The 23486-nt window shown below is 46.6% G+C and overlaps 2 protein-coding genes and 1 long non-coding RNA gene across 6 annotated transcripts in view; 1 reads left to right on the top strand and 2 right to left on the bottom strand.

The window, feature by feature from the left end:
* Positions 1 to 4693, bottom strand: part of LOC311423316 (protein argonaute-1) — a 26176-nt gene extending 21483 nt beyond the window's left edge. For all 3 annotated transcript variants that reach the window (XR_014685646.1, XR_014685647.1, XM_084497164.1), the window contains exon 1: positions 4553 to 4693. Coding sequence is in view for 1 of the 3 variants with exons in the window: in XM_084497164.1 (XP_084353290.1) it covers positions 4553 to 4577 (25 nt within the window). In the remaining 2 variants the exon portion in view is untranslated. The remainder of the gene's footprint in view (positions 1 to 4552) is intronic.
* On the top strand, positions 151 to 22714 carry LOC311423317. Of its 2 annotated transcripts, XR_014685648.1 has the most exons (3): positions 156 to 4114; positions 5138 to 5283; positions 22220 to 22714. It is a non-coding gene; the product is annotated as an uncharacterized lncRNA (long non-coding RNA). The 2 variants fall into 2 exon arrangements; XR_014685649.1 differs by lacking the exon at positions 22220 to 22714 and having other exon boundaries at positions 151 to 4114; positions 5138 to 5190.
* AGO4 (argonaute RISC component 4) lies at positions 7516 to 23486 on the bottom strand. The gene is made up of 18 exons (XM_084497162.1): positions 23085 to 23486; positions 20054 to 20219; positions 19197 to 19317; positions 17927 to 18108; positions 17397 to 17533; positions 17175 to 17309; positions 16912 to 16999; positions 16355 to 16502; positions 16155 to 16274; positions 15815 to 15943; positions 15517 to 15650; positions 14559 to 14743; positions 14065 to 14224; positions 13137 to 13452; positions 12764 to 12898; positions 11873 to 11974; positions 11446 to 11645; positions 7516 to 11345 (listed from the first exon to the last, which is right to left on the bottom strand). The coding sequence occupies exons 1-18, from the start codon at positions 23101 to 23103 to the stop codon at positions 11237 to 11239; spliced, it is 2586 nt and encodes an 861-aa protein (XP_084353288.1). The 5' UTR covers positions 23104 to 23486; the 3' UTR covers positions 7516 to 11236.

The raw sequence follows: 23486 nt of genomic DNA, 5'->3' as shown, positions 1-23486 counted from the left end.
CCCCAAAATCCTCCGGAGAACACACACACTGCACTAACCCTTCCCCACACCACGTCCCTGCCCCGCTGTGCTCACTGCCTTGCTGGCAACCCCCTCCTGAGCCCCCCAAATCCCAAAAGCTGCTCCCCGCGGGCTGCAAGGACACGGTAGGGAAATGCAGCAGAAAGGGGGCAGAAAAGGGGCCGGCGGCGAGTCCCCCCTTTGGCAGAAGGGGAAAAAAAAAAAGCAACCCAAACAGCCGGGAGACAGAGGGGATCCTCTGCATACCTCAACTCTCCATGGCAAAGCCGCGCAGGCTCCCACTTTGTCATGTAAATGAGCGCGCCCAGGGCCAGGGGCTGGAGGGCGAGCCTTGGTGGTGCCGCACAATGCAGCCAGTGAGCGGGAGCAAATCCGCCTGCCAGCAGAAATTCAGCAGCCTGGGAGGAATCACAGGCTGGGGCACACAAAAGCCGTGCCCCGGGGATGTGTCGGGAGCCCCCCGGGCACCTCTGGGCTTGGGGTTGGTGAGGGTAGAGCCGCCAAGGTGCAACTCCTCTTTTTGGGGTGATTCCTGCTGGAATAGGCTCGGTTCCTGTTATTTATTGTAACAGCTGGCGACCGCGACCCACTGACCAACAGCTGCCCGCGCCGGGGCGAAGCTGCCGGTGGAAAGGCATGAAATTACCATGTCATTGAAATCCTCGCCGCCGCCGCCGCATTCAGACACGAGAGGCCGGGAGAATGGGGCCGAGACAAAAGGGAGTTTTATCACCGCAGAGGGTCTGGGACGGCCCCATCCCACGGCCCCCTCCCCACGCACCCACAGCGCAAAAATGACGCCAGGAATCCGAGGAGAGCGAGCAAGGTGCTGGGGTGTGCGCAGGGAGGTGGCTCTGGGCACGCAGCGTGGTTCGTCCTCGCCCTGAATAAACCCTAAATCAACACATCAACCCCACACACCACCCCAAGAAGGGAAAATTCCCCGTCAGGAGGCGAAGCAGCCAGCAAGAAAGCCAACCACAGCGGGCAGACAGAGCAGGGACAGAGCTGGCGCTCCTGCCTTGCACGGACCCGGGCAAAACGGAAGAGAAACGCCACCCACGGGGCTTGGGGACATTTCTCCCGGTGTCCCCAGGCCAAGGAGCCGCCCTGTCCCCGTCAGAGGCCCCGGGCAGCCCCGTCCCGCTCGTCCCCGCAGATGTGCGGCCCCATCTGCACCCGCCGCACGTCCGCGAGCGCAGCGCGGCTCCCGGCGGCCCCGGCACCTGCTCTCCCCGCTGCCTCCCTCTGCCCCGCGCAGCGGGACGGGCTCCAAGTCATGAAATTCGTTAGCTGCTGCCCCCGGAATAGCCAGCTGGAAACGGTACAGCCAAAAATCAAAGGGATTTCTGGGTGCTTCAGGCTTTTCTCTCCCATTTCCCTCGCTGTTTTTAAAGGATCCCCACTCCCCCGGTGTCAGTGCTCTTCCACAAGCCAGGTTTTCTCCACCTAGCCTCTTCTGACACACGCGCACACGCTCCCAATTTCCAAAGTTAGCACCTCCAGAAGCAGCGTCAGACACGGTCACACAGAGCCCAGAGTGCAGAAGGTGCTCTCTGTATCCCAGCTCTGCCCACCCAGACCCCTGCGTCCCCTGACTCCCCCAACCAGGTGCTGCTCCTGGCCTGATCCCAGAAATCCCCCAAAGCTGTTTCGGATCTGTTTTACCACGGTATTTACTTTGGAAAGCAGCTTCCTTCTTTGTATCCCCTGCACCGAGCATCTCGCTGTGCAAAGGGCATGGTTACGGGGGAATCGCAGGTGGTGAACCCGAGAGCCTCAGGTTAAAAATCTCCCCAGCGCCGGGCGGACGCGGCTCTGCCCTGTGTCAGCCGAGGGGTGCAGAGCCCTGCAGGAAAAGGAGCCCAACCTATACGATGTGCTTGCCTTGCTCAATCCAAAGCTGCATTGCAATTACTACCACTTAACGAAGCCTATTATATGTAATTTTCTAGGAATCCCATCACCTGAGATGCCCACACAACCCTGGAAAAAGGAAACGGTGCTGGAGATGTTGGATCCTGGCTGGATTTGAAGAATTCGTACTGCAGCCCCTCAGTAGGATGCTGGCGAAATCCCTGGCTTGCAGCACAACCAGAGAGGGGTTTCATACCTGTGCCTGGCTGGCTCTTACAGGGAACCTACTGATGCTACCACAAATCCATCACAGTTGCCATGAACAGGTGAGTTTTTTTCTCTCCACGCTGCTGTTAACAGGGATCATGAACCAAATTCTGTGTTTCTGGGGCCAGCAGCGTGGTGCAGGGGGTCCAGACACAGCCCAGTGCCTCGGTGGCATGAGCTGACCCCCAAGGGTTGTCCCGCTGAACCCCAGCCCACCTTTTTGTGCCTCTGACCAAACCAAGGCAGCCGCCAGTGGGAAACCCAAGTCCCCAAACCCCGCTGCAGCCCAGCAGGCAGCTCGCCCGCCTGCCACAGGCAGGAAGCGCCGCAGCACTCAGCAGAGCCCAGAGAGGTGGGAATAGAGGTATTGCTCCTGCAGTCCCCAGGCCAAACGCAGGCGTTTGTCTCTCTCGTGGAGAGGGGCCAGCACCTGGCAGCCAGCTCTGCTCTCCAGGCTCTCCTCCTCCAGTCCCTTTCATCACCGACCACGAGCGCGGGGTCTCCACTAACAGCGCCTAGAAAGGGCAGCAGATAACATCTCTCCGGCCTCTTCCAGGAGGGTTTCGCGTACGCCGGTGTAGACTTTCCAAGCCCAAGCGAAGAAAGTGCACATCTGTGAGCAGCAGACAAAGAAAGCCTCCAGCTCCTGATAAAGGGACGGGACAAAAGGCAAGGACAGCTTCGCCATCACATTTCGCTGTGCCCACGTCCTGTCTGTGGGGCAGCCCCACGGACCTGCAGCCCAGGAGCTTCCCCTAAAAGAGGTTAAAACCCCGATACAGATCTCAACACCGTGCTGCCAAAAAAGCAGCGCTTTTCTGCCCGATTTGTCTTCCTTTCAACGTCTGCCATTTTAATAATTTGTCTCTAGTTTGTTCTTCGCTGGGTTTAGAAAGACTCCAGAATGAGTTTCAAGATAAATCGTACACGCTATGTCTCGAGGCAAGGTGCTTCTCCTGGCTTTGTTTCTTGCTATAATCCCATCCTAGAAACACGCACATGTGAGTTCATGTTTCCTGAAGATAAAGAGATCCAACAGACACACCAGCTTCGGGTTTTTTGCAGGGTTTAGCACAGGAAGACAACTGTTAAGATTAACAGCATTTAGGAAGTTTGCAAAGGATAAAGAAAACTACAAGTTGGGGGAAAACCAAGTTTAGCTTTTAAAACCGCCGCACGCATGTTCCTCCCCCGGCAGCTGCCTGGACGTCTGCAAATCTCCCAGGTTCCCCTCTGCTGCCTTTCCAGACATTTTCACGTTCAGCACATCCGAGCGTGGCTTTTTTCCCCCATGTGCTTTATTACCCTGACAGGTTACGGCTCCAGCGTGGTTGAATCCTAAAAGCACACCAAGGGGACCGTCGGCAGGGGCTGCAGGAGGCAGGCACGGCGCTCATCCTGCTGACACAGGACAAACGTTTCCTGGCACCGCAGGGTGACCCCGGCGGCGCGGTCCCACTCCAAGAGCCTTGACGAAGCCGGCTTCCCACAGCCAGATTTGGGGGAGAAAAGGGCAAACTCCCAACAAAGGGGCAGCAGGGCTCCGTTCCCAGCGCGGAGACATTGGCTGGGCCTGAACCCTGGCATGTCCCCATCCTCCTCAGCCCCTCTGAGAGCTTTTAAAGGACCTTCCCAAAATTAAGGAAGCCTGGTAACGCGTGTGTTGGGGTGGGAGCTGTGCTATCGGTGTTTCCCAGATGGAGCCGGGGTGCGGGGGCACTATCGGCCCCGAACACGCCACACCAGCCCCACGCTGGTCGCTAAATCACGGTGTCCAGGAGGGCACCAAATCCGCCCCAAACACCCCTCCAGCAGCCGAAAGGTAACGAAGACGCGCAGGCAGCTCCACGTTAGGCTTCGATTAAGATCATGAGGAAAGGATGAGGCAAGAATTTAAAGATATGGTGGGTTTAGCCCAGACCCGCTGCACGACGCCCGCCCCGCGCAAGGCCCCGCATCGCCCGCTGAGGTAACCAAAAACCCCAAACCCCAAATCTCGGGGGCACGAAGCGGAGCATCTGGCACCGCCACGGCCCGGGGAGCCCCGGGGGGACCGCGGGGAGCTCGAGGCGGAGGCCGGGAGCCCCCGTTTGGAAGCGGGGGAGGCTCCGGAGCCTCAGAAAGCTGCAACGGGGGGCGGCGGGGGGCTGAGGGACGGCACCCCCCGGGGCTGCCTCACAACCCCCGGGGCTGCCCCACAACCCTCTGGGCAACCCCAAAACCCCCGGGGGCAACCCTAGATCCCCCAGTGCAGCCCCACAGAGCCCCCTCACCCCTCACAGGCTCCCCAGTCCCCCACCCTCAGCCCCCCGGAGTGGTGTGGTGTGTGTGTGTGGGGGGGAGCGGGGCCAACCCCTCCTCGCGGCGGCGGCGGCGCCCCCTCAGCCGCTCCGCCTCAGTCACCGACCTGCTCCCGAGGGTCCCGCTTCCATCCCATCCACGCGGGGCTCCGCACCGAGCCGGGGGCCGCGGGCAGGGCCAGGGCAGAAGCCGGGGGGTTGGGGGCCGGGGGCCGGGGCCGGGGCCGGTGCCGCACCGCCGCCGCCTCACGCCGCCACCCAGCGCGCACGCGCCGCCGCCCGGCCCCGCGCCCAACAAAGGCGGCGCCCGCCGGCCCCGCCGCCGCCGCCATTTTGGGGCCGCCCCGACCCCCCCCTTACTCTGAGGGGGGTTTGTGAGGGGGACACACACACACACACACACACGGGGACCCCCTCAAGGGGAAAAATGGGGGTCCTCAAGGGGATGGGGAGGTTGAAGTGTGTGGTGGGGGGTGTTGGGATAACGGGGGGTGGGGGGGGTTGTTACCAAAAGGGGTTTAAATGTGCTGGGAGCCACGCGGAGCTGGTAGTTAAAAGGGTTTTAATGAGGTGTCTTGAGGTGGAATGGGCTCTGGTAGCTCGGAGTGAGGCGTGGGGCCTCAGGCAGCCCCTGGGCAGAGCCAGGCATGAAGCACTCGCTGCTCCTGTGTGGGGTTTTCGTCTCCTTGCAGCCCAACAAACATCAGCTGCCCCTGCTCAGCTCCAGGGGCAGCAGCCCTGTGTCTTCATCCCCTCCTCAGGACAAAATTGGGCTATGCAGCTCTCCTCTGCGGCCACCCTCCTCTGCAAGAACAGAATTTAACAGAAAAAGAAACAGGTGGGCAGGGGCTGAAACCTTCAACCTCAAGAAACGTCGCAGGACCCACAGGCCAAACATGCTCTGCAGGCAGGGACCATAGCTGTTAGATGCTTCACAGCACTACCCTCAGGCCGTCTAATAGAGCACACAATTAAGAAAATTCCTTACTAGTTGAGTTCCTGCAGCGCTAGGGCAGTCATTAGCTCCTTGCGGGTTTATGGCGAGATGCCTTGGCTGGGGAGGCTCTTCTTTTTTAAAAACTCATTTCTTGTTGCTGGATTGAAGAATAAAGAACAGGGGGATGCATTTGTTTCTTAGCAGTTTTTATTTTAAAGGATACTGTGGTCTGAGCCTTGCTAGTAAATAAACAGGATTGGTGGGGTCACACCGGCAAGTGATCTATTCACAACCCCCTTTCTTGGTCCTGCTCTACCTAAGAACAAGTGAAATTTGAGAGAAGAGCAACCCCTTTTTAACCATATATGTTAGACTTATTCTCCCCAAATAGCGTACAAAAGTGAAAACACTGAGTGTGTGGCATGAGTTTATAAGAAAGTATGAAACCTCAGTATCATTGTTTCAAGACAATGCAAAATGTGACCAGGTTTTTAATCCGAGTTTTAATTGTATGAGGTAATGGAAGAAAGCCACAAAAATTGAAACTATTCAAAAGAAGCGTTTTCACTTCTCGCTAACAGGACCAAGCAAGGGAAACTCCTGCTGTCACTAACAGGAGCTGCTCACATCCACAATTCGTGTGATGGGAGCAGAAGTTAGTGTGCAGCTGCTTTTTGCGCATGCCTGCATGCTGAAAGCCGGCTGGCCGCTGGGGCTGAACACGGCAAAACGTGAGCCTGGAAACCTGCAACACCTAGCGTTCAGCACCAGCATCGGCTGCTGAGAAACGGGTGTCATCCCACAGCAGGGTGCTGCTTACCTGCATCAGACAGGCGTTTCCACAGCCATTGACTCCCCCATTTGCCTTGCCCGTACAGCCAACGCTCCTGCAGAGTTCAAGAAAAGCAGCTGAATGCAAAACAGAGCCAGCTACCGCTACAATTCAGGAGCCAAACCCTGTTTTTACAAACCCAGGCTGCCGAGCTGGGAATCCAGTGACCCTGCAGTGGAAAACACAAGGTAGAGTTCGCCCACTGTGATTCGCGCCACAACTTACATCATACCTCAGCAGAATTTATGGCATAAATCAAACCACTGCTAGTTAAGGAATCTTGCTGACCAGCTGAGACAGTGGTCAGGAAGGAGCTGATGAACCCTGGAACGAGGTCATCGCCCCTCTCTGCTTCCTCTTCCACATTTTTACAGTCACTTAAACCTCTCTGGGCACAGAGGTGCCACTCTGAGCCCTGCACCCTGGTTAGGCACGCAAATTCTACTACCAAATGTCTCTTCAGCCTTTTAATTCTTTCTCGAGTCTGTTGGGTATTTCCATGACATATTTCCTTCCAAGTTAAAGCATATGTTTACTTAAAAGCATGTTGTAGCTCCGAACTTCATCAGCCCTAGGTTTCCTAGGATTTGATCCAAGTGGTCTTTACCTTTGAATCATTTTGGAAAGGCACTAGGGTAAAGTTAGCCTCTGCTTTTGAGCTTAGGCTTGCCTGCAGGCGAACAATCTCAGTTCCCAAACCCAACAGATTTCCACTGCAAAAATTAAGAAAAAAAAAGAAAAAGGAAAGCGGATGTACTGATTTGCCGAAGATGAAGGTTATTTTAAGCAATCATGTGTCCCCAGTTCATTTATAGCTGTCATGTTTTGTCCTCGTCCAAAAGCTTTTTTTGTCCTTACCGTAATATTTTTAGCGAAGTACAGTTTTCTGAGGAAACAACAAACCCTCACCTGAAATAGAAAAGATGAATAAGCAAACAGCTCTTTCGTTTATTAATTTGGGACTCTCTACTGTAGCATCACTTCTCCGGGTAGATACAGAGTCTGTTGACACTGCATTTCCTCTAGATGTTGCTATGTTATTTCTGAGAACGTTTTAAAAAAAATACATCCATTCTGAACATCTCTCTATGCTTAGCACAGACTCTAAAAACAGGTAATTAAAATCCTTCTTTTAGTGTCACTAGAGCTGTTACCCATTGTGTACTTCTATCACTTTCTAAACCCTCGCACATCAGAAATTATCTTGTGGTAACAAGGTCCACAGGTGGGATATAAATTAACACGTACAACTTTTAATTCAAAGTTAAATAATTTAAGACATTTGTTTACAGGCAGCAGTATTGGTTGCTCACTCTGTACATTGCATTTATTAGACATCAACAAGGAAAAACGACATTTGGCACAAGAATGCCTTTTTTATTATTATTATTTTTGGACACATGAACACAAAATATCCCTGCAGGCTAAAAAAAAAAATACATTGCAAATTGTACACAACCAGCATCTTATCGCAACATGGGGCTGCTAACCCACCCAGAACAGTTTAGAAAGAGTACCTCGTATTGCTATAGACATACATCCAGTCCAAATTTAATAAAATACAATTTTAAACATTACAAGTCTAACAATATAGAAACAAAAGTTACATCGTAAGTCAAAATGAACAAATGCAAACATTTTACATTGAAGTTTCAGCCTCTAGACATAGAAATATGAAAATGTCAATAGCAAGGTATAAGAAAATCTGTAAGTGATATTACAAGATCTTTCCTCAAATGCACAAGGAAAAAACCTTGTAGTTGAAACAGTATTGATACAATGCCCTCCAAACCCTGCCTTCTTAAAATGAAAGCAGAGTTACTCCCTTGCTATTGAGCAAGAAAAATCCTACAGCACATCCACAAAGGTAGTTTGGGGGGTAGGTTTCGTTAAACACCGTATCTGAACAAATGTGCCTTTACCCATTTGAAGAGCAAAGCTGTTGATATAGGTTAAATAACTCTGACACTTGTGTCTGGAGCAAGAGACGTACTGCATGAAGCAAATTTGCCTGTATATCACAACCTCTTATGCCCTTTGGATGCAGCTACAGGCACTACACTAAACTGTGGTACTTAACAACAAGAATAAATAAGCCAGGCTGTTCAAATGTTTGAGACAGGCTAACTAGTGATTGCCAGAGCTTGTTCAGAATTCAGCTGTTCACAAAGCAAGCAGAACTGGTTTGAAAATGGGGTTTCTGCCCACCCGCCTCCCCCCCACCCCTTTTTATTTTTATTTTATTTTTTAAAGTGTCAACCACCCCCTTCCCCAACTCTTTAAACTTTGCTACATTTAAAATCTTTCACACCACATAGCTAAACAGTGGCCAACAGGCTTTATTTATAAAAAAAAAAGAAAAGAAAAAAAAACAGAACAAAACAAAAACACCCTAAGAACTACAGCTACAGAATGCACATCTTCCCATTGATTGACACATGCATAACGATTCAGTCAGTCCCAAGGGGTTAATTCAGATCGTCAAGCCCAACCTCCAGACTCAGCTCGTAGACCCTCAGAGGCCACTATTGCCAAAACTTTGATCTTGCATTTACCACCAAGCAACAGTCCTGAATTTAAACACTCAAAGTGACAGCACTGCAAAATTAGCAGGTTTTTTTTTTATATTATTTTTTAAACAATGGTGTTCTAACACAGGATTGAGTTAGGGTTCTCGCCATGCTTCCCAGGGCTAGCTGAGATCTAACAATCCACGTAGTCTGAGGTTAAATATTCAGTCCAGTCACAGGCAAACAAAAGAGAGGCTCTCACTTCACTCAATCTGAACTAGGAGTGCTTGGCACTGGACAACTAACTAACTGGTGATAAAACGAAGTACTTGTTATGCACCCTTGATTAAACCAGTCACATTCTTGCCTAGTGCACAAACTCAAACAGTGATCTTTGATCCTATAACTTAAAAAAGGGTGCTCAGTTTCTTTTCAAGGTGCCAAAGTTCTCCATGTGTGTTGGGTCAGTCAGAGTTCATTCTAAAAAGGGGTTTTTGTATTCTCCCTGAACGAGTACTGAGAAAGCAGCCATCTAGCTGAAGCAGCGGTCAGTCTCCCACCCACATGTCCTGATTTTATTACACAAGTGAGGTATTCTTTAAAAATAAAAATAAAACAAATAAAAGGAATCTTTTTTCAATCTAAACTCATCCACTATACGTGCCAGGAGCAGAGCTTGCTTCAGTCCCATTTAGAACAGAAAAGAAAGAAGTTTAAACTTAATTTAATGAGACATCCTATCTGAAAGGAGGTTATAAAACTGTTTGAAGACTAACTTCAGTGTACTCTGGTACAACTGAAAAAAACAGCATTTAGAAATGTAAACTTTAATTTATTTACAAGCTTAAAGACTGAAGGAAACAGCATTTCCTATTGCTGAAATTTTGAGGGGGCTGGTTCCTACGCTTTGGAACAGCAGACAACTTAGCAGCAAACCCCACACAAGTATCAGAGACCACAGTGCAATCGTTGGACTTCGCAAGCTTCTGTTATCAAAGTAGTGGTGTTAGTTCTACTCAGTTTAGGAATAAGCTTTTAATCTGCACTAACTCACGTTAACACTAAGAGGAATCTACTCTCCACGTACTATGGTTGTGGATTCCGCGAGTGAAACCAAGCCCCTCTTCTTTATTACACATTGCAGCTGAAAAAAGCCAAGCAGATTAAAAAACCTTAATTTCTATAGGCTGGGACAGAATCAGGATATTAGACTTACATGGGTTAAACATGCTGTTGAATGCAGTTGTGTGTGCAACCTAGATTCCCAGGGAAAAAGTTTAAAATGCTGGTACAAGTCCTCAGGTTGCCTGTCACACAATACATTTAGACTGTACAGATTGGCAAGCCTTTCCTACATGTAACACCCAGTTTCCAAGCTTATAAAAAAAGTTGTAGACAGGACACCAACAGTGAATATAAAACAGTTAAAAATAATTCTTAAAAAAAGCATGGAAGTGCGTCTTTTCTAATTAGTTTCAGAAACTGCCAAATTGTGTGTTCAGAAAACGACACGAGAATGTTGGTTAAACTCATGCACAACCCTCAGCTAGAAAATTACACTGTTAGGGGGGCTTAAAAAACAAATATTTATTGCCAAAGTTAACCCTTCTATGAGAAAAAAGTTTTAAAATCACTTAGATTTATCAAACCACACAGCAGCATAAAGTGGGCACTTTTGTAAAAGTTTGCAAAATACCTAAAAGCTAATTTTTTTTTGTATTTTTTTTTGTATTTTTTTTTAATCATTTTTTAGAGGGGGAGAATGATGGTTCGGTATTTCCTATGATACCATGGCAGTATTATTTGTAACCATTATAATTAAAACCTACTGACAGGCATCACTATCTGGTTATGTTACACATTCACAGAACAAGAACCACCTATATTTGAACTCGCCGTATAGTGCAATTGCTTTGCAGCCCAAGTCTGCAGAGATTAAAAAGATAATTAGTAAAACCGACAAAAAACTGCAATACCTGTGAAAGTTATGTTTGTCAAAAGGCATTTACAGTAGTGAAGTCTAAAATCTCCATTAAAAAATCTATGGCCCCACACAATAGAACAATTACATTTAACTGGAGTAAAACATTTTGCCATAATATGCATACTCACTAAGCAGTGCATGAAGACGGGGGATCAGTCGTCATGATAAACTAATGGGATGAGAAGATAACTTAAAAACCGTAGCTAGCAAAATATTCAATAGAAACCTTTCATGCCAAGTCCTTTAAAAATTTCAGGATGATCGGCCTTTTGCGCTTTGAGGTAAAAATTCAGTCCAATGCATCAGAAAAGACAGTCTATGAATTCCTATTACACAAAATAATGAAACGAATGGCTCAATTGTGTTGGTGCATCAGACATTGCTGTGAAGTACAGATTCAGTGCGACTGTTCAGAGCTGCTGGTAGTGGGCAGTCTGAAATAAACCGGGCCCTAGCTATAGCAGTAGGCATTGACAACATTTCAGGACTGCACGAGTTGTTGGTTTTGCCACATCTTCCCAGATGCTCTCAAGCAAAATACATTGTGTGTTGAGTGTCATGGTGGATCTGCACTGCCTTTGCCAGAGCCTGAGGATCACGGCCATTGCTCTGTCCTGACACGTGGCTGCCTTCAGCGCTGTAAAAAGGCAGACAGAGAGCCATGAACAATTGGGCCAACAAGCCCAGAGCTCCAGTTCATTACCTGGCTACCAAGACAGCGAGGTACAGTTCCTTACCTGTCGTGATCCTTGTCCACAAGATGGTATCTGGCCCTAAACGCTACCAGCCTGGCGTAGTATGCAGGAGCTGGGATAGAGACTGATCGTGTACAGCGCACATACGTGTGACACAGCTGGTAAGTCAGCAGCTGTAGCTCGTCTGCAGTAAAACAGTTGTCATCCCACAAGACCTGATAGTGGGAGGGCCGGCTGGTTCCCTGCGGAGAACAGAGGAGCATTCAGCTGGACAGCATCAACAAAACCAGAGGTGGTACTGCAGGCTGTACCTTCTATCAGTACGCTGAAGAGTGAGCGCCAAACAGGCACTGAACTTATGCAACTAACTCTAAAGTCTGCCAAACTATAAATAGAAGCAACATTACTCATCAGGACAACAATAAGGATTTAGTCCCACAGTCTGAGCACAGCAGAGCTGAAGTGTTACCTGAATTCCTGCGTGGCTACAGAGGTAAAAGTCAAATTCAGAAGGATGCGTGATCGTGCTGTCCACAGTAGTGCCTGCTGGTACGTTGCCACTCTTACCCACCTGATGTGGAAAGTTTATTATTAGCCCGTGTTTGTTTTTCTTTAGAAGTGATCCAAAAATACCTCCTTAGATAGGCTCTACTTAAAGTTGCTTGAGAATTTACTGCTCGAAAATTGGAAAAAAATAAGGTAATTTACATAGGAGGAATGAAAGTGTTTTCTGCGAGTTCATGGTTAGAAATTTCACCAACTCTAGTTGGTGCATAATCAGAGAAAAATAAAGTTCCTGCCAGCACCATTAAAATTGCAGAGTGGGATAAAGCCTATATAAGTAATTCAGAATATGGAAAAAAGGCAGGCTTTCTGAAATAGATTTCACGCCCTTGTTTGCAATCACACCCGAGATGTTTATTTCTAGCAAACCTGTGATCAAGAACTATCTAAAACAGGTTCCTTCATTGGCCTGTGGATTTGTGACATAGGCAAATATTATTGATGCCTGTGAACAGAACAGGCGACTAACTGAACAACTAGCATGTGCTGAGAATCTCCAACTATAAAAAAAAGAGGTTACAGCTCCAGATACACAAATCCAGGGATACAGAGTATGCTCATTCCAAAAGGGGCTGGGAACAAGCTGTTCCATCTGACTGCCTGATGTAGAGCAATAAAAAAAAAAAAAAAGGGGAGGAACTGGCTATTTTGGTCTTACAGAGAGCCTGTTCCATCACAGAACTCCTCCTGTTTGTATAGATTAGTTAGTTTCAATGGGTGAGATGGAATCCACCCCTTTTATCCAAACCAGCTACATTCCCATTGCCTCCTTGCTTAAGTACCCAACGTTACTTGCCCTTTCAGTTTTGTCAGCACAGAACAGTCTGGTGTGATGCCTTTTCTGCACAACAATGTAGGTTATTCCTGGTCTATAGTCTTCTTCCAAACTAATACAGGCCTTCCGGATAGCTATGAGCTCCGGCCATGCTACCTAGAAGTAGAAGATTTAATTATTAGGTGCAGAACTCAGTGCATGCAATATTATTCTCTCCAGGCATTAAGTGTCACTTCCTGAGGAGCACAATCAGACAGGATAACTGCACCTTGTGTCTGCCCAGAAAAACTCATTGAAACTGCAAATTGTCCCCCTTAAACAAATGCAATCCATATTTAGTTGGAAATAAGTGCCAATCCCTTTTCACAAGCAACAAGAGATCATCAGACGGTACCTGTTTCATCTGCCCTTCTGATACTCCCCCTCTGTAGTAAATGATCCGTGTGGGCTTGAACCGAGTGGATTTGTAAAACTGGATCAACAGTTCTCGCACCATGTTAGTCAGGTCCTGTATCACCTCCTGACTGTACAGCAATTCCTGCGAGGTCTCCTGCCGGGAGGTCTGCACACGCACTGTAGCACAGTAACGGCTGGGGTGGCCGTCCATGCTGCCTACCACAGCAGCAATAGAAGGCTTCTTTCCATCCCCGGCGGGAGGGTGGGTGACATCTGCTCCCAAGAAGATCACTGGCTGCTGGAACACCGAGGGCCTGTTTAATAAGATTAAGGTGTATTAAATTATGATGCACAGAAGTGGGATGAGGAAGGAGGGTAGGAGAAAAAAAAAAGACAGCTAAGGAAAGTATATTCAAACCATTCAAGAGCACTAAAACCATGCCAGAATCTTTAAAGACAAAAGATCTCTACCTCCAGCTCTTATAGTCCAGACAGAGCAGAAAGCAGAAAAGAACCAAGGGCAGAGAAACTTATAAGCATTTATCACAAGTCACTCTGCTTCACTCCTTTTCTTTCAGTTCAGAAGGAAATACAGTATGCTTAAGGACATGGCAAAAGTAAAAGGTAGACAGACTGAACCCAAAGGTAGGAAAAGGACCAAAAGAGACAAAAAATTAAGAAAAACACCTTTTTGAGCTTGTTTTCTCACACACACTGCTGACTCCTCTAACACTAAAGAGATTCCTCAGCACAGGGCTTATAAGGCAGATTCTAAACACAGAAGCACCCTCCTCTGTCTTCTTTAGTCTGTGGCTATTTCTAACATACTTCATATTTTGAAAGGTACAATTTAAACTAGCAAAACAAAATAACACCATTTTGCTTGACAATCCAGACTTCAAGGAGCGCTTTAGATTTAACCTTACCTTTGATGAGGTACAAGCACATTGTTGATTCCTCCAAGCTTTGCGTTTATCTTCAGACACAGGTTGGACAGTGTTTGCGGGGATGTTTTCACCACGTTCTTTACCTGAACACACTGAGTGGCCATGCCAAGAAGCGTGTCACCAACCCGCTTTACTTCAGCTGTGACAGAAAAGTAAGACAGTGGTTCCAATTACCTGAACAGTCAGTAATTCCATCTGCTTTCTCTTATTTTTCTCAAATGCTATGCTAATTCGAATCCTTAAAGGTTCACTGACAAAGGCTCAGACTGCTCTTTGGGATGCAAAAGCTCTCCAATGAGACCTGACAAACCAAACTTAAAAAAAAAGAGCAACAAAAAACAACAAAAACGACCCAAAACCACCTCTTAAACTAAAGACACTGCCTACTCTGTTTCCTTTCTACCAACGAAGAGCATAGTGAGATGCCCAGTCGCTGTACAACTACTTAACGTTTTACAGCCTCTTCTCCATACCATACACAGGTGTCTTTCCAGGTAGAATCACCACGATCAGCTGCAGACCAACGTAAGTCAGTTTTAAGTGTTTAAACATGGGCTCCACGCTGTCTGCACCCTGGGCGTATTTGCAGAAGCAGGGCTGGCCTTGGATTGGCATCCCTGCATCCTTGGAGATCTTGCGCAGCTGGTCAGTGAAGCTCCTGTAAATGAAATATAAATGGAAACAACCTCACCTTTTTACTTTCCTGTTAATTCTATCAACAAGATCTAAGCTGTTTCAGCTATTTCACAACACCACCAACCTGACGCTACACTGTTCCATTAAGCTATTATATCACGGTAAGAAATTCACTGATATGATTTTAATCTTGTATGAGGAAAAGTTTCATAAGCCTCTGTTCCAGGAATTGCAGAAGCCTTGGGAAAACAAACATACATTTAAGTTGAATACTCTGAGGTAGATTCCCAAACTAACACTGATGTGCTGGTAAATTTCTATCATCCAGTGAATTTTGCTGCAACCATGATTTTTACTGCATGTTTCAGTGGTTTAAACAGCACCTGATATTTAGGACTCTGCAAAGTAATCCAAAGGAGGGGGGGGGACGGAAAGAGGGAGTGGTATATGTTGTCTGGGAGGCAGTAAAGGTTAAAAAAATAAAAGTTTAGGTTTTGGAATAAAAGACCATCAATTATTTGTAAAAAACCATCAGAGTACAAGCTGATTGCAGTCTCCACAGCAGGAAACAGAGCCTCAGTGGTAAGGGAATTGATACTTTTCCTAGCCAGCCAATTAGGTTATGAGCTTTGTTGTAGTCTCCTCCCAAGGTGCAAATATTTAAGTCACGGAACTGCGGTTTCCTCTTTTTACTATTAGATGCATTAGTCAGCTTATACTGCATTCCACTGTTCAGAGATAAGAAGAAAATAATCCCTGAAACGGGTACTATTAATAAATATTAAAAATACTTACTTTAGTAAGTCTTCCCTGCATTGTTTTTGAGGAGCAAAACAGGCGACAGCCCAAACTTTAATCTCAATGCCAGCATAGAACTGTTTCCCTCTCATGTCCCACACGCCTTGGTTTGGTGTGGCCACAGTCTTGTTCTAGGTCAAAAACAAAGGCAAATTAAAAATAAAAAACTCTGCCTGGTTTTGACTACAGCCAACCAGTGCTCAAACAACAGCATGCTTTCTGAGTAGATATATGGAACACCATGGATTTAAATAACTCCAGAACAAGATGATATTACCAGACACAGAAAACTCACCCTGCCTCCGTATTGCAACATTGGTGCTGGCAAAACTCTGCCTGTCAACTCTGTCATTTCATTATGGACAACAATACCAAACTCCTTCAGGTACGGATCAGGTCCACCAACCATGCTGTTACTTTTTACCTGGTGACAAGGAAAGAATTTATGTAACTACACCCAATGCTTCGGGTGACTCTGTGCTCTTTGCAATTAATAGGTTTAAAAGTATTTGTTTTAAAGTCAGATTTTTGAACTTCCACAGTTTGGGGTTATTCTGGTTATCATGACATATGCTCTTCTGGAAGAGCCTTCTGGAAGTGACAAATGCAGATTGTTTAGCTGAAAAAATGCTCACTAGTCTGCTGATTTCTTCCTGTCGGTCTGGTGCAGATCTCGCAGTTGCTTTTATCATAGTCGATGTCTGATTGTCCGTTAGCTTCTTGATACATCTCTGGCCAGCCACTATGTTACACACCTACACAGGAACAGTGAGAAGTGGCATGACACCGTTTAACAAAGGATATACCACAGGGCAAGAGAAAGTTAGATTCTTACCTCAAGTGGCAAATATGTGTGTTTCTGTTCCTGTCCTACTTGGAGACAGGGAAGATGAGGATATTTTAGCTGCAGACTGTACTTCTGCTTAAAATATTGAGCTACTGTACACTCCATAGCCTGCCCATTTTCCAGCTGCAGAGGAAACCTATAAAGGACATTTGTTCTGGTTAGGCTTTTTTATTTTTATTTTTTATATAAAAAGGAAAAAGCAATGTGGAAAATCTGTTTCAGAGTAGCAATGCTTAAAACATTTATTTTCCTTAGCTACTGGATCTCTTGTTTGTAAGAAGATTTTATAGACAATATACGGAATTTATCAAAGCTGTTTTAACAATTACCACCTTTGATACCTATATTAAGAAGTCGGGATACAGCTTTAATTTTGTTGTGTTGAAGTAAATAAAGCAATTGTCAAAACCCACATTATTCCTCTGGTCCACTAAGAGTGAACACTTTCACAGCCGCATAGCTGCTTTACCGGCTTTTCTAACATAAATACTATACCTAAAAGGTCCAAGATCTTAAAAATTGTCACCAAGTGCTCGTGTACGTACGTCTGATGACTGGCTGGTCGCCGAGTAACATTGCAAACTCGGTATTTTCTCTTCATCTGGCCGCAGTGAGTAACCTCTACTTTTAGACCTGAAAACCAAAATAAGTCACCTAAATAAAATCAGACATAGGAGGCACCTTTGAGAAAGAAAACAGCAAAAAGGAACAGACCAACTTCCCAACTGCCTTGCGAATTTTCATTACGACATAGTACTGACAAGGTTACAGATTTCTGATGCAGTGATGCTTTAGGACAAGCCTTTACCTCTGATTTCTTTGGTAAACTTGACACGCTGGGAGTCCGTCAGAGGCTTGGTTTGTTCATTGATGTTCTGAATGTCCAAGACCTCACACATGAACTCGATGATAGGCTGGGCACGATAGAAAGCAGTTGCTGACACTAAGAATTAAAAAATAAATAAAAAAAATATTAATTTAGAAGCAGCAAAAACTCTGTTACATTAGTGAGACAGAATTTCCTACATACCATCAATGTTGAGCATCATGTTCCACATGGCAGGCCTGACGGACTGGTGGAAACCAAACCAGACCTCCCTGCCACCACCCAGAGGGTGGTAATAGCCTTCAGGGGGGGAGAAAAAGGAGCGACCCACAGGAGTATACCTGAAAAAAATATAAGAAAATTGATAAATCTCATCACTGCTTTCTGATGGACCTTTTTTACGTTGTATGTTTAAAATGCACTTCTATAGTACACTGTAACTGTTAGAACAAACTCATGGCAAGCATACAAAACCTTTACCAGCAGAGCAGTTGGAAAAGCTGCAGCAAATTCCAGTTGGAAACATGACCAGCAGATACAAGTCCCGAGTTGAGATCAAATTTCCCTATTCTAGTGCAAATTTGTAATGCAGGCATTGAATTACACAACAGCATCCCTCAACCCTTCTGCAGGAGGAAGGTGTAATAGCAGCAGAACAGCAGCAAGCAGTAAATAATACAAACACAAGACAGATGCAAGATTGAGCCAGTTAGGAAGACACTGGAAGTACTCACCTCATGGAGGGAAGGTGCCGTGTGATTACATCAAGTGCCTGTACAGAATCTTCTGGAACTTCATTCAAGTGCCCTGCCAGAGCTTCCAGCAGCAACTGAAGGCTGACGACTGATACCCACTGAATGGATACTTTAAAAGTCTGGTCCTTCCCCTCCCCTGGAAGCGTCACCTCCATATCCACCTTACATGTAAAATTAAGCAAAAGCTTTTGTTAAGGACTGCAGGCTAACATGACACTATGCAAGATTACTTGTTTCTCTTAAGTATCCTTTGATTCTTTACTTTTGCTGATTGGTTTGTGTAATTTGCTTAGACTATTACAATCAGTTTCCTTACAATTTGGAAAGCTTGTAATTCATTCATCTGAAGAAACCTCAGTGCAGTTACTGCGGTATCTTGAAGTCTAGATTGTAAGTGATAATTAGTATGGTGAGTATGATGACATCAAAACTCTGAGAACTGTGAGGTTTTTTTTGTTTTTAAAGTGTCAACCAGTTAATAGCAAAATGTCTTGTGTCCTTAGCAGGAAGGCAAGAAAAAACTATTTCTGGTCAAAAAGAAGAATCACTGGGATACATAAATCTCTGAGTTCTAACATAGAACTTGAAATTATTCTCACACACCCAGCCAAAGGGTAAATGGGAACTCATCCTACGTATTCCTCATGGCACTGTATCAGCAATAACCAGATCCCTGGGGAGAAGAGTAGATGGGGGTTATTTAAGTTTTGCATCAGGACTGGTTGATACAGATCTCAATCTGTCAGAGCCAGGGTGTTGTGAACATGGCCCGGCACACTAAGGGCCAGTGCAGCTGATTTAGTTGTTCACAGTCCTTGTAGCACAGTTCTTATGAACAGGAGGACATAGTTCAACAGTGCAGCCACACCAAAACAGCCATTTGTCATCTAACAACTACTGTAACGTTTAACAAGGGAACTGGGGTTAGAACAGAGAAAATGGAAATTTGCATCAGGGTAAAAAAAAATAAATAAATAAAATAAAAATCTATTTGCAGCTGAAAGAGCACAATGGGTTGTTCAGAGCATCACTGACAAGTGCACCGAGTGAAGAGTTTACCACTAGAAACCCAAAGATGATAAACTTCAGTAAGGCACCTAAAAGCACCTAAATTACCAACACTGCCTGTAATTCCCAAGACTATACTAATACATGTGATATCATCTTAGGTTTTGGTCAATAAAAACACTTTTCAAATGACACTAACAGTTTTCCACAGAAACTTAGAGCTGCTTGTAGCAGCACTTACTCTGTCACGGCCAATTGGTAAGGGGTGTGCAGTGTACATGTTCCGCTTCCCATCGTAGCCAGGCTGCCGATCACCAAATATTTGCATCTTGAAGTGTCTCACCATGGTGTCCACCACCTCTCTACAGAGGAAGGCATCAAGTTATGGAGAACAGGAAAACCCAGCAATGATCCTAAGCAGTTTAAAATTCCTTTTTTATATTTTCTTAAAAGAGCAGGGTAGGAGAAACAACAGCACACTAGAACATAGCCAAGTCATCAGCAGAACCCAAGAGCAAAAGTCACCTCCAGATTAAGACACGTAATTTTCAATATAAAGGTGTCTACAGGCATGGTAGGTGTCCAAACTCCCATTACTATCAGCAGAAATACGCTCAATATTGCCAGTGGAATCCGAATAACTGTTTGAGCACAGGAGCAAATAAAAGCATCTACCTTGTGTGAGCTGAGGTGCTCTGCAGCTTGATTCTATTGACTGAACATCCACATCTGAACACCTAAAACACTGCAAAGAGAATCCCTTCCCCTCAGCTAACTGACATCTTTGTATAATAGACTGGAACAACTATCAACCATGTTCACTTGCAAACTAGAAAATAAAAAAAGCTGTAGTTCAAAGCTGAGTGCTTTTCCTAAAGCCTTCTATGTTACTACCCACTTGCAAAATATCTAATAAAATTAAAAAGAATATTATATTACAGCTCGCTGAACAATAGAACAACTGCTAACCACGATACAAACACAAGCTGTTCTGTAGCTGATTAACGTTTAGGACGTACAGTTCTCCTAAACTGAAGCATAAACACTTTTAAAATATATATGTATATTAAAGAATTAGTAGCGTTAAGCAACTCATACCTGTTCACTCTTCGGGGCCGTTTTTCTGGTTTGATATCTACATCATAGTGATAAACGTCAATCTTGGGGATCTGGACCTGGAAGTGGTTGGCTAGGAGGCGGATGGGTTTCCCAACAGTTCCCAGGCCTGGGCGACGGGGTGGCTGGAAAAGGCTTGCCGGAGGCCCTATGGAAGTCAAAAAAATATGTAAGAAAAATAACTTAGCACTCAGCGCAGCATCCTTTCAGGTGTATTTAGCTGGAAAGCCTTTCTGGCAGGGCAGAAAGAAATCTTCAGTAGCTTCCTGGGATTGCAGGTGGAGGTGCTCCCAGTGGCTTGCAGTCTGCCAGCAGCTCTGAACTTCCAGGTGAAAAACGCACTCCCTAAAGCATATCTAGGTTAATGCCACAACCCCTTCTCTGAATTGTAGTGACATTTTTTATAGCTACGGCTTACGAACTCGACAGAGTCCTGAGATGGAATACAAACATTTACATACTATGCATCTTGATATAATGTCAACATAAATGCATTCCTACCTCCATTTCTAGAGCAAACCAATAGCCACAGGAGCCACACCTTTCCATTACTGGCTTGAAGCTCAGATGTTCATGATTGCCACTCTTGGCATACTCAGGAAATAACACAACTTCTACCTGAAAACTGATGTAATCTAGAAATGGAGAATTGGAATTTTTATTCTGAACTAAACTAAAAACATATTGCCATATTGAATCCAGCCTAAAAGAGTTTTGTCGTTTCCTTTACAGCACGAACACATCACTTTTGTTAACAATGGGATGCTTTTCCCCTGGAGCATGATTCCAGCCAATTTCAGGTTCCAACACAAAGGAAGGAAGGACAAATGGTCTAGGCTTTCTTCTAAAAAGAAGAGTAAGGGAACAAGCATAAAGACAGGTATAGACTCCTAACAGGTGTGGAGAAGGTAATTTATTTGGACAGAAGCAATAGCTTCAGAAAAAGTTCCAAGGAGGAAATTAGGAGAGGCTTAAATCAGTACTCACATGTAAGCTAGTCACTAGTTAACCTTTAGTTCAATTCCTCAAAGCGTTAAGATCTGAGATAGCATGTTAACAGGATAAGCATTTTTGTTTTGCTGTTGTTAAATCTGTCACAGCCTCGGTTGAAACTGCATATAAAGCAAATGGAATTAGTACATTTTCATGGGTTTTGTCTGTATCTGCCAGTGCTCAGTGCATTTAATGTTTCTTTCCTCTGTTCTAGAGCAGCAAACGAGAGGGGAAAAAAGTTTTACAAGACAGGAATGTAATATTAAAGTAATAATAAAACTTAGGGCAAATTCAGTATTGTAAGACTGTGTCAACTTGACAGGATCTATTGAAATCAAAGGCTCAAAAGTTTATACAAAAAAGTATAAGCTGGAGGATGAAGCTCATATTTGGGCACACTTCAGCGTGCAGCAATAATCTTAACACAATCCTAAACTAAACCCAAGACTGAATCAAAGGAGCCTTCCAAGCCATCTAATGGCTACTACATTAAAATCACCGATTTGAGGATACCAACCCTCGAATATCTAAGCAGAAGTAACACTTAGAGCACGTTAGCAGCCGTAGCCCACTTGACACGTCAAGCTGCAGCAGCACGGTGGCTGTTTGGGCCACAGCCATCCCACACGACACATCGCTGGCTCTGCACCCGCATGAGTAATTGCCATCAGCCCAGGAGCTCCCAACGCCGCAGTTAAACTGGTTGTAGGGTACAGTTAGTACTCAAAAAAAGCTACAGCGATCTTGACGAGCATGAATCATCGAGGGCAATCAAAGTTTGCTGTGCTTATTTGGATACAAGAGAGATGATCCATTAATCCTGTGCTAATTAGCCTGAAGTAAGTGCAAGCACTGACCTCCCACAAGAGATTAAATGACAACTATATTTACCCATTTTCCTGCCTCGCTATTGACAAGTTTTGCAGGCGGGCATGGCAATGCTGACCTAGGTCAGCTTTGATGCAAGGAGACAGCGCTTACACCTTCACCTTCCTAAAGTTATTTCTCAAAGGATTCTAGAGAATAAGTCAAAAGCTGCTTCCCCCTCTGAAGCCAGGCTTCCTTGCAAGTCACAGCAATTTTATTGGGATTTTTGCCTGGTCAGCCTGCCTAGGGTTATACTCACTGTTTCTCTTAATTTCTCCTATCGTTTAGGTTCTCTGAGCCGCCAGCTGAGTTACTTCAGACAGGAAGTACTTTTACACAGCCAAAAGAGGATCTGCTGCTGAAGTTGGGAGTTAGGACAGGCTACGTCATGTACCTACACAGCAGAACCAAAACAAGCCCTCCACTAAGTGTTTTAGGATCTGGATTCTTCCGGAATCGCACCTTTCTGTCAATAAATCTTTCCTATTCTACTAAAATTAACAGCACTTCAATTATACCAACAACTTGATCAAGATCTTTATCAACAATACGCACAGACCACTTGTGTTGAGAAACACATCTTGCAGTCAGCTCACGGAAGAATAATTAAGGAACGAGATACCAGTACGAAGACACCCTGTACGAAATAACCCCAACATTTAGCCAAAGTTTGTTTAAAAAAATAAATAACATCCAAGGCGCACGCTTTCAGGAGGCACCACCTTAGGTGGCCAAATGTCAAAAATCAGACCAGAGGGCTTAGGGCATTTGGGTGTAGTGAGAGTGTCCCCAAAGCCCTGTGACACCCCCCAAGCCCTGTGACACCCCCCAAGCCCTGCGCCCCCCCCAGACAGCCCCTATCCCACTGACAGCCGGGGCCTGTCCCCCTCAGAGGTCTCACCACCGGGCAGCCCCCCCCAAAAAAACCCCAAAACTTCCCCGGGAGGCTGCAGCCGGTCGGGGGGGGCCCCCCCCGGCCCCTCACGGCCACCCCCTGAGGCCTCACCGGGCCCCGGCGGGCGGCGCTGCCCTCCCCAGGCCTCAGCTGGTGGCGCCCGGCCGGGCCCGAGGCCTTCCTCCTCCTCCTCCTCTTCCTCCCCTCAGGCCTTACCCGCCCCCCCCAACCCCCCCACCACCTCAACGCGGCTCTCACCGGGTCCCAGCGCTTCCATGGCGGCGGCGGCGGCCTCGCTGCGGTCCCCCCCGGCCCCGCCGCTGCTGCTGCCGCTGCCACCGCCGCCACCTCCACCTCCACCTCCGCCTCCTCCTCCTCCTCCGGCCCCGGGCCCCGCCGCCGCGGCGTAACGCTTGATCTCGGGAATATTGGCACCGGGGGGGGGGCCCGGTGGGGAACCGGGGCGGGAGGGAGCAGCGACGGGGCCGGACGAGGAGGAGGAGGAGGAGGAGGTGGAGGAAGGGGCGCGGCGGGCAGCGCTCCGCTTCCCCGAGCTGTGGTGGCGGCGCGGGGAGGGGATCGCGGGCGCCGAGCGCGCCCCCGCTGCCGCCAGCACCGGCTGAGGAAGAGGAGGAGGAGGAGGAGGAGTGGGGGGGGGGA

This window comes from Aythya ferina, assembly GCF_964211825.1.
Source record: "Aythya ferina genome assembly, chromosome: 24".
Lineage (NCBI taxonomy): Eukaryota > Metazoa > Chordata > Aves > Anseriformes > Anatidae > Aythya > Aythya ferina.
Note: the sequence above shows the minus strand (reverse complement) of the source record. Positions and strands in the feature narration are given on the sequence as shown.

Excerpts from the sequence above, each read along its gene's own strand:
- AGO4 (XM_084497162.1), bottom strand. Across the intron at positions 17,000-17,174 it reads GTTTACCAAAGAAATCAGAG|GTCTAAAAGTAGAGGTTACT; the intron begins GTAAAGGCTTGT and ends TTTGGTTTTCAG. Across the intron at positions 15,944-16,154 it reads AGGAAGAAATCAGCAGACTA|GTAAAAAGTAACAGCATGGT; the intron begins GTGAGCATTTTT and ends CCTTGTCACCAG.